The 10,219-nt window shown below is 39.2% G+C and overlaps 1 protein-coding gene across 2 annotated transcripts; it reads right to left on the reverse strand.

Moving 5' to 3' along the window:
- Positions 1-384: 384 nt before the first annotated feature.
- LOC108682016 (cytochrome P450 2L1) lies at positions 385-8,150 on the reverse strand. 2 transcript variants are annotated; one of them, XM_018171104.2, is made up of 12 exons: positions 7,412-8,150; positions 6,642-6,732; positions 6,112-6,245; positions 5,303-5,374; positions 5,032-5,178; positions 4,225-4,424; positions 3,745-3,865; positions 3,527-3,635; positions 3,211-3,276; positions 1,460-1,577; positions 1,218-1,365; positions 385-714 (listed from the first exon to the last, which is right to left on the reverse strand). In XM_018171104.2, exons 1-12 carry the CDS (start codon positions 7,494-7,496, stop codon positions 530-532), a joined length of 1,476 nt encoding a protein of 491 aa, XP_018026593.1. In that variant the 5' UTR covers positions 7,497-8,150; the 3' UTR covers positions 385-529. The 2 variants fall into 2 exon arrangements, with proteins under 2 accessions (XP_018026593.1, XP_018026594.1); XM_018171105.2 differs by lacking the exon at positions 3,211-3,276 and having other exon boundaries at positions 3,461-3,635; positions 7,412-8,148.
- Positions 8,151-10,219: the final 2,069 nt, after the last annotated feature.

The raw sequence follows: 10,219 nt of genomic DNA on the forward strand, positions 1-10,219 counted from the left end.
GCTGATGTGCAAGGGAGATTGTCCAACCATGGGCAAGGTGGCCCAGTGGTTAAAGTTCAGAGTACCAAGATTGGCGCAGAGAGGCGCGGGTTCGATCCCAGGGCCTATACTTTCAAAAAAAGTTAAGAGCTCGTAAGTTCATCAGCCAATCACAGACGGCCTTCCTAACAAGATCCACCAATCATAGACAAGAAAATAGAGCGTAAGCACTGACGTTCACTTAGCGAGTTTTGAAAGTATGGCCCCAGCTCTGTGCGCCAGTTTCTGGTAAGAATCGGCAAGGAGGTCGGGCGGTTAAGTACAGCAAATTTGAAGCAGTGAGTTGAGAGTTCGAGACCGCAAGAAGCTGTGAATGTTCTGCGATGTTCAGAATCGGCGACAGGCCTACGGCCTAATAAACGCTGAAACCGCTATTATTTTCTATTTATTATTAATCCTTTGAATTGAGCGGGAGAATGTCCATAATTTTATCCTCTGATCTGTATGGGTGATTGTCCGTGATTTTAATGTTTTGATTTTTATGGGAGATTTAATCCCTCGGTTTGTACACGAGTTTCCGATCAGCTGGTACCCGCAGGCCGGCATAGTTGCGGACGCCTTCTTCGGCGATGTCGACGCCGTGCGGGGGGCGCACGTCGAAGTGCTGGACGATGGCGGCGGTGAAGAGGAACAACTCCATGCGGGCCAGCAGCTCCCCCACGCAATGACGCCGACCTGTTGGGAGGTTCATAAAGGCTCATTCTCATTCATTTGAAATATATGATGAAAGAGCTCATACTGAAACATTTGTTGTCCTCTGCTGTCATGCTGAAAATCTGAATAAAATGCTGGTTGATTCCTTTTTTATATGTATTATGTTACATGACATTTTTATATCAGTATTTTTAATGGAAATGTGTCCTGATGCAATATTGCACGTATCGTCGATGAGTCATGCACGTTTCATGGATCTAAATAATAAAGTACGTCGCGCCGTAGATAACAACCTACGACTGCAGGGTGTTGGAGGGTGCAGCGGCGGGAGTGAAGTAGACATTTCGTTTGCGTCACGTTTTTCTATTCACTACTCTTGAGGTATTTTATTTACTATTTGATACAGTTACAGGTATGCAGATACAGTGCAACATCTTCAATATTTTCAGGGAGCTTTGCATTCTGCCATCGGCAGGCCTGATATCTATTCAGGTAGTAGAGGGTTTCAACTATCAAAATCTCACCCGAACCGAAGGCGAAGAAGCCCTGCTTGGGGGCCGTGAACTTAGTTCCATTCTCGTCCAGGAATCGTTCAGGGTAGAACTTGTCGGGCTCTTCCCAATACCGCGGGTCGTGGTGGACGGAGTAGTTGGAAACGATGATTATCGTGTCCTGCAAATAATTCACATGGTAGGAGGTGATTATAAGCTTAATACATCGGTAATACATTATTTTCAACCGATTAAAAACTTGGAGTATGCACCACCTTGGGGATGAAGTAGCCGTTGATTGTTGTGTCACGCGTGGCAGAGCGCTGAACGTTCATGGTGATCATTGAGGAGTACCGCATGGTCTCCATCACGAAGGCTTCGATCAGAGGCAACCTGCAGACAGGAGGTTACTTCTTATAGATGAATGTAAAAAATGAACAACAAGCGTAAAATTGTTGAAAATTGGTTTGTACAAGGTCCCAGAATGATTACTAGAATTTGAAACAAGAACCAACACCAGGGGACACGGCTATAAACTAAAAAAACTGCATGCAACTTATCCACGAGACAACATTTCTTCTCGCTTCGAATCACCGACATGTGGAACAGCCTCCCTGGGCATATTGTTGATTAACACTCCGAGTATGAACGCGTTCAAGAATAGACTAACAAGGCCATGCAGGAGCATATGAATAGTCTTGAAATGCCTCGTAACCTACGGAACAACTGAAATCTAGAAAACGATTTTAAACCAACCGTCCGTTGAAAAGATTCGATCAAAAGGCCGGTCTAGTCAAATACAAGAATCGGCGTCAGGCCTATATCCAGGCCTATTATTCAATGCCGAAGATACTATACTATACTAAGAGAAAATTTATTCGATGCACGACTAATATAATTCCTCGTAAGTAAAAAAAGGACATTTTTCTAAATAAAAAATAGAAGATTTACCTTACAATGATTGTAGAGTCTAGACACTAGCATGATATTAGAGTCTAGACACTAATAACTAAATGATTACCAATTGCCTCACCCATTAAAATGTTGTGCATATCTCCTCTTACGACACATCCGAGAAGGCATACAGTTACGCCCAAATTCTTGTACGTAGCTTCCCGCGCAAATGTTTTGCTAATACCACCGCTAGAGTTACGTCTTCATAGCAGCACTTACGTAACACGTAAGTCGCTACGTATACTTAGCGATGTTTTGATAATCCGGCCTCAGCCATTCATCCAATTCTGGGGTCGGATTATCAAAACGCTGCTACGTACACGTAAGTACGTGCGTAAGTACTGCTAAGTAAACGTAACTCAGAATGGTGGTATCATAAAATCCTTTTGCACTAAGTTAAGAACAAAAAGTTGTACGTAACTTTACGACATGTCAGAGGTTGCGTACATTTTTTGGATTGTGTGACGTCATCGAAGAAGCGTGACGTCATCGAAGTCAGAATGTAAACACAGGTGGTATACGAGCCTCTGATTGGCTGATGTGCAACGTGGTTGGAAGATACTATCTAAGAAAAGTCTTGAACACGCAAGTTTTTACAATGCAAAAACTGGTCTACTTACAACTTAGCGAAGTTTTGATAATCCGCCCCTTGCTTGATAAATGAGTACCTGGCTTGTCCAGGGTGTTGTTTAATGCAAACATAATGGTTCCAACGGGTCAGCGAGCCAGTAATGGGCGTAAAACTACCAGTGGCTCAAGTAGCTTGAGTAGCCTGAAAAACTAAAATATCAACCCCCTCCCTAGTCGCCACTACCAGGATAGGCAATGACAACAATAGCACCAATATATAGCATTGAGCATCAGGCGTTCGTGCCACATCCAACGCTGCTGCGTCGGTTTCGTTTGTAAGAGTTTACGCTCCAACTGTGTACGACTGCTTAAGTGATGAAATCCACATCCATGCACAAACTTTCGCGGCATACTTTTGTGAAATTTTGATTAATTATTAAGTTATTTCTAAAACCATTCGAACCCTTAATTTTGGAAAATCTTACCTGTTTGACAATCTTACCCTGGCTTATCGTCGAGCGACACCATGCGGTCCCTGGGCACGACGGCGTCTATTTGCTGCTGCATCCTCGTTGCGTACTCTGGATACCGGGCGAGCAGACACTAAAACACCAGCATTTTCATAGTGTAGGCGATCGCCTCTGCTAGCAGAGGCTGGACATAGGCTATGCATGTCCTGTGTGTAGTAGTCCTTGTCCTAAAACCATTTGAACCTCTAGTCTCAGACAATCTTGCCCGTTAGACAATCCTACCCCGGCTTGTCGTCGAGAGACACCATGCGGTCCCTGGGCACGACGGCGTCTATTTGCTGCTGCATCCTCGTTGCGTACTCTGGATACCGGGCGAGCAGGTAGGCCACCCACTTCAGCTGGAAGTTTACTGTGTCTGATCCCGCTTGGAACAGGTCGTTGATGATCTGGCCTAAGGCTGGATTTTGAAACTGTGATTACCAACTGGAGAAATCGCTAACGTTTGTGTGTAATTTATATTACATTTTCGATAGTCAGGACATCCCTTTTTAAACTAGATTGCTCACCTCCTTTTCTGAAGAAGGTTTCATCGTCCCCTTCGCCATCCTTAATGCCTTTGATGTACTCGTCCATGAGATCTCGTATGTTGTCTGGGTCGTAGTCTTTCAGATGTTGGTCTATGGTTGCCTGCATGCTCGCATGTTTAAAATCTATGCACTATATAAATTCTGGTATATATACGATTTGAGAAACCTGTGATTGATCAGATCAGAATACAAAAGCAAGGAATCCTAACTTTTGATTCTACTTCTATTGTTCATTTCCCAATGCAATGGTCAGCGTATTAATCTAAGCTATTTCGAATTTAGCTCATTAAAATAATCCTTGCATATTAGGTTTGCTTAAATCGCCTGTTTTCCAAAAATGTATATCTAAAAAAAAAAACGCCGGATGAATTCGTCATATTTCATCAAAAACTTGGAAGATTATGATATGAGAAATTTCCTTGACAATTTCTTCGCTTTTAAATTCTAAGCTATACTAACCTTTACTATGGCTTTCATCTCGTCGAAGAACTCGTCAACAATGTGTTCATTGAACAGGTAGTTCTTCACGCATTTCGGTAGGTAGTCAAGTACCGGGACGAACGAGGGTAGGAACATGATGGGGGTAAACTTCGTCTGGAACTCCTTGCTGACTTTGTAGATGGCTTCTACCTCCGTGCTTCGTAGGTCGAATCGCGTACCTATTGTATTTACAATTATACCTGTTACTGTATTGGAAATTTCATTCTGATCATTTAGTATGATTGATTTTTTGCATATTTTAAACCTAGTCTGTAAAGGAACAAACATTGAGGTAAAAATACCAATCGATGGAAGTTCGACAGAGAGATCATCAAACGTTTTTTGTACGAGGTGGTTAGAACACAAGACACTCTTTCCCACTGGTAGATTATCGAAATAGGTTACCAACTTAATGATTTAAATATAATCTACGAGATTTGATACTCAATATAATACAGATTTCCAAATAATTTCCAGATCAAAATCACCTGATCCCATGTAATTAAGAATCTAGTTTTACCGTTTGGTGGAGCTTTTAATTTATTTCCAGAACTAGTGTTCTAGAGGTATATACCTAATGACATGAAAATTAGATTTATCACCATACTGGTAAGACAAATCCAATTTCTCTTTAGTTTGTATTGGCAGATCTTAGATCCGGTTGACAACCCAATTCAATTTGAATAATGGACACACAGTCAAATAACAGATATTGGTTTCCAATGACCGGCCTTAGACACAACCTATTACACGTACACTGCAAACTATAATGAATATGCAACTCACTGGCCACCATCTGCCAGATGATGTTGAGCGCCACAGTCCTGAAGCTGTCGGGGTAGTTGATGGCTTCACCGCCGTACTTCTTGAGGTCTTCCACCAGCGCCTTGGCTTCGATGTTGATGGCCTCCTCCAGGTAACTCTTGCCCATGCCTCGAGAATTAAGTGTAGAATATAATAAGATTCACAGTGTATCGTCCATAATTAACGGTGTAACAAAAATTCCATGTGTGCTACAAAACGGATGCTATTGCGTTAACAAATGGTCATTTCCCACCGAGCTTGCGGAGGTTGCGCAGCACAAAGCGACGGTCGTGCTGCCAGTGTACGCCGTTGCTGCCAAGCAGGCCTGTGGGGAAAGTAGGTAATTTAAGGACTTCATTCGTAAATATTATCACCGGTTACCTAAATGCAGTCAACAATGATGGATGTAAGAACAGTTAGAATACTGAGTTTGTCATATTTAAACTCGCATGTTCACACTAATAATCTATATCGTAAAACTGCCTAACTTTTGCTACTTTACACCTTACGCTACTTCGTGAATAACAATTTTTACGTGGTTAACTAACTACTTTGTGAACATTTTAGGACTAGTTAATTAAGCTCTAAAGCGTGGCTCTGTCGAACAATAAGAAAAACCTTGACACTTCTTTCTCATAATGTACCTTTCCGAGCTCAAAGAAGTTAAACGGTTTCGCGTTACTTATATTTGGAAATTAGTGATTTTTATCATCAAACCATTTAGAGGGATAATAATATTACATATTGATTTATTCAATTCGCGTGCACATAATATGATATTAAGTGACTTTCCAAAATTAAAAACCATTTTCTAGTCTTCATGTCGTGATTAAAGGTGTTTTCATGTTAAAATTCATAAAAAGCTGATGTGTTATGTTTAACACTGTTAAAAAGTGTTAAGAGGCCTAATTACTCGGAGACTTATCGAGTAATGAAAATAATTGCTTGGAACTGTAGGAAGAAAATTAAGATACGTGTCAATTAAGAGCGTCAATGTTGTATGATAAATTTTTCAGTAATATCATCAAAAGAACGGAATACGTGGCATTAAAAGCTAATAACCTCCTAGTTTCTTGTCATCGATGCTGAATGTGGAGAAGAAAATAGGGCGGTCGGCGAACTCGAGTCTCGCCATGGCCTCCTTGGCGGTGTTGTAGTCGAACAGAAACACATTGCGGAACGATCCAGTCCGATACCTGGCATAGTGCTGTCAAATTATCATGTGCACGGTACCTATCATAGTACAGTTAAATCATCATATGCGTGTTACTGAGCACAGTGCAGTTAAATTACCATGTGCACAGTACCTGGCATAGTGCAGTCAAATTATCATGATTGTAGAAGCTATGTAGAATCTACCGATATTGTAGATCGTGGAACCTACTACAAATTGTAAAACTTACAAATATTGCATGAAAATGCACTTCGAAATTATTGACAAGTCTTGGTAGAGTATGATAGGTTGCGTTTCAGAGGGTGAACAAAATCAATGCTGCTCAAATTTACGTAAATTTGACAAATTGGTTCAATGCATTAGGAAGGTGAAACCTAACTTCGATTATGGAACAAAATGTACTCGTTCCTTTACTCACATAACAACGTCGCCATACTTTTTCTTCAGATCTTCCGCAGGTCCTTCATCTATGATGGGGAGACCTCCGAAGAACGGTATTTCAAACGGACCTGAAGACAGTAATATCTTGTCATTTAATTCAGTTAATATCTAATTTAATATCAGTGATATATGTAGTAAGATCACTTGACTGCTTAGATCGCAGATTCACAAAAAATTTAAAAGCAAATAAAATCGCCAGAAAATTTACTATGTCTAAAACGAGAAAACGTTTCGGAGTCCAGCTCCATCGTCAGTTCAAAATCCTATAAGACAAGCAGAATCGGTTAGAAAACTAAGATTCACATTAGAGATAAACTTAAAGTTACAAAAGAAAAAACTAAGAAGCATGAGGCAACAGGCTTATTTATTTGGAATATCAAGGTAATAAGAGCCGAAGGCGACTTTAAACTAGGTTTTTGTTTAAAATATAGAGGGATTCTAAAATTCTTAGGTTTGAAACACCGGTCGTTGAGGTTAGAACTCTAAACGTTTTCTCATACAGCGGAATGGCAAATTTTCTGGCTATTTTCTTTGCTTTTCAATTCTTAGTAATATCAATGATGCAATATCAAATATAACAGGGGTTTTTAAAAGTCTGAGAAGCGTGAATTAAAGTGTTTAATAAGTGATTGTGAAAAAGCTTAACTATATCCTTCGTCATTCAACTTAAGCATATGAATTAACATTCATAAGGCAAGGGCATTATATATATTATTTCAACAAGTTGCAGGCTTGAACTATACTCACCAGGGGGGCAGTTGCGGGGGCGCCTGTCCCTCAGCACCGCGTACACCAACACCAACACAAACAACAACACAATCTCCACTAACATCTCTGCGTTGTTTGCCCGGTCTGATTGCTCAAAATAACTCAATTTATACAGAATGTAAATGCGACTAGAATCTGAAACAAAAATAGTTTGATATCCTATCCATTCGGAGATTGTGAGCTTAACGCAACACCAGGACGAATTTTTCTACCTATATAGGGACTTATTATTCTAAAACACGACACTTTTTAATGATTCTAAAACACGACTTTATTGAATCAATATTCATTTGGCCAAATGCTCAGACTTATTATGTTTGAAATGTGTTATAGAATTGTTAGAAATTTTAGTGTATGCATCCATGTGATCCATATGGAGGCACTAGCTGGTCAGTGGAATGCAACTACAGTGCCCGTAAAAAAATATACTTATACGGACTTTATACCCAGAGAAATGACTCAGATTCAGTCTAATAACGATGCAGTTGCGTGGGTCATATTGACAAAGTTTCGCCCGAAAAAGGAGTTATCAGTGCTCCTGCCGCTAATTGCGCTGTGGGCATGAAAGCTTGTTGATATTTGGACAACAATACCCATCCATTTTACTAAGTGCATAAACCAAATACGGGAGTAAATGGTGTTACAACTCTACGTATTGTTGGGTGATTTGTGATGCTGATGATGGATGTCATAACAAATAACAAATTAATTCAAATCGTTAGTTTAGACAAAACAGTTTTTAGACAAAAATTACTTCTAATAGATTATTAGTCTGGTTATTCCATCAACAGCCTAAATAAAGTTCTTCAGGTTATAGAAGTAGCACACTAACGCTAATAATAATAATAGAGAGATGTCTATAAGAAAATAACCACGAATTTTTATTTTACGATGGTCAACGGCTACAAAATGTTCACTTAAGACTAAGCGATGACCGATTTATTGAGCATGGTGGGATTTTCATATTGGCCGTATCTGCTTGTCAATTTATAGTATGAAATAAATATCACTCGTTGCATAGTCACTGACAAGCGAATTTTCCCCGACGTCGTCGCTTGTCCCTGACATCGAGTTACTCGTGTGGAGTTGAAATTACAAACTCTTATTAAAAGACCCAAGCTTGAAGCTCTTCAATTTCGGGCCAAGGCCAAAACATGGGTGAACTCAACGCACATAATCTACACAATATATTGATCTATGAGTAATATAATTCGCATTTACGCTGCAATAGTATAACATCGTTCGTTATTTTCTGGAAATTGTTTCGAAAAAGTTCTTTCACTATTAAGGCTTAATGAATATGTAGATTGTCAACAAAGAAACACAGACCAGCAGAGACACCAGACCTCACACGCCACCAAGCCCTGTAGTCAGTGTAATCTCACGGCCAAGTTGACAAGCTATAAGAGAGCTCCATCAGTGCACGCTATCACGCAGCCGTGCACCATTAGGCTCTGTAATCTTATCTCTGCTGCTAGTTATATTCCTTGCTACATAAGTAGTTCTACCGCACATAAAATATGTTGATGAATGAAAATACATTGATTAACCAATCCTAATTAATTCAGGCATTATCCGATTTTATTATCCCTAATACCAATTGTTGAAACATAATTTTTGACGCACGATATATGCAAATATTCTAAACGTCATAACCCAAATATGAATAAAAATTAATAAATGATACAATAAGTCATTTTACCGAACCAGAAGTACTTTCCAGATACGAAGACACGAAAACTCACAATATTGGTTGTCTTTTTTAATTAACAATGTATGACTAGTGAACTAAGTTAATATATGTGGCGACAGAGCGAAATAGTTGCCTTCTTATGTTTTGTCAGGCTGTGAACAAAAAAATGCAGTAAGAAAATAAGCTAAAAATTACCTTTTGTAAATAACCGAGTAGACACTCATAAATTAAACATAAGAAAAGTCAATGGTTTCTGTATAAAGCTGAAATTTGTCGTTGAAAACAAATCAAAAATCATATTTACCATAATTCTAATGCCGATTTCTTCAGTAAGGAATTGCAATTGAAATAGAATGCTCATGGGAGCCTAACTTTTTATGTACAAATACGGTAATTGTTGCATGGAGATAATTCTGAACACAATAATTCATATTTTAAACTAGATATTACACTCAAGCGATGACGTCTTCAGCGGCAGCATTCCTCAGTTCAAACTTGCACGACATGATGCAACTGATTATATGGAGGCCACAGTCCATGCAGATCTGCGATAAAAGAACTCATTAATATCTCAGGAGCAAGATTTTGTATATTATAAGCATATCGAAGGCTCATTGCGAGGTGAAAATAAATAATTCGTCAGACAAAAATTTAAGGGATTAATAAATTTTGACTAATTGAGGGCGATCGAATTGAGATTGGGGTAGTGTTTACACGAGCAGGTAGAAATAAGATTTGTTGCACTTAGATAAATGAGTGAGATTTTGTCCAAAAGCAATGAAATATATGCCCTTGCGTTGGTCATCCTAACCCAGTTTTGCTCAGAAAAAGTGCTATACATGACACATATAATGGTACTAGTGCTTTAAGTATAATAATACGTCAATATTTAGACAGTGTAACTCAAAAATTTTCTTCTGTTTGCAGACGGTTGCCGGCTGGGAACCATCCCAGCGGCAACGCAAACAAATAATTACTCAAATATATCTTTAATTAAGTAAATTAATGAACAAGTATACGGGATTTTAGCTACTATACTTTTCAATTAAGGTATAGATGAAATCTTGAGAAATAGCAGTTCCAGGGAATTACGT

The sequence above is a fragment of the Hyalella azteca genome, unplaced genomic scaffold, assembly GCF_000764305.2.
Source record: "Hyalella azteca isolate HAZT.00-mixed unplaced genomic scaffold, Hazt_2.0.2 contig6372, whole genome shotgun sequence".
Taxonomy (NCBI): domain Eukaryota; kingdom Metazoa; phylum Arthropoda; class Malacostraca; order Amphipoda; family Hyalellidae; genus Hyalella; species Hyalella azteca.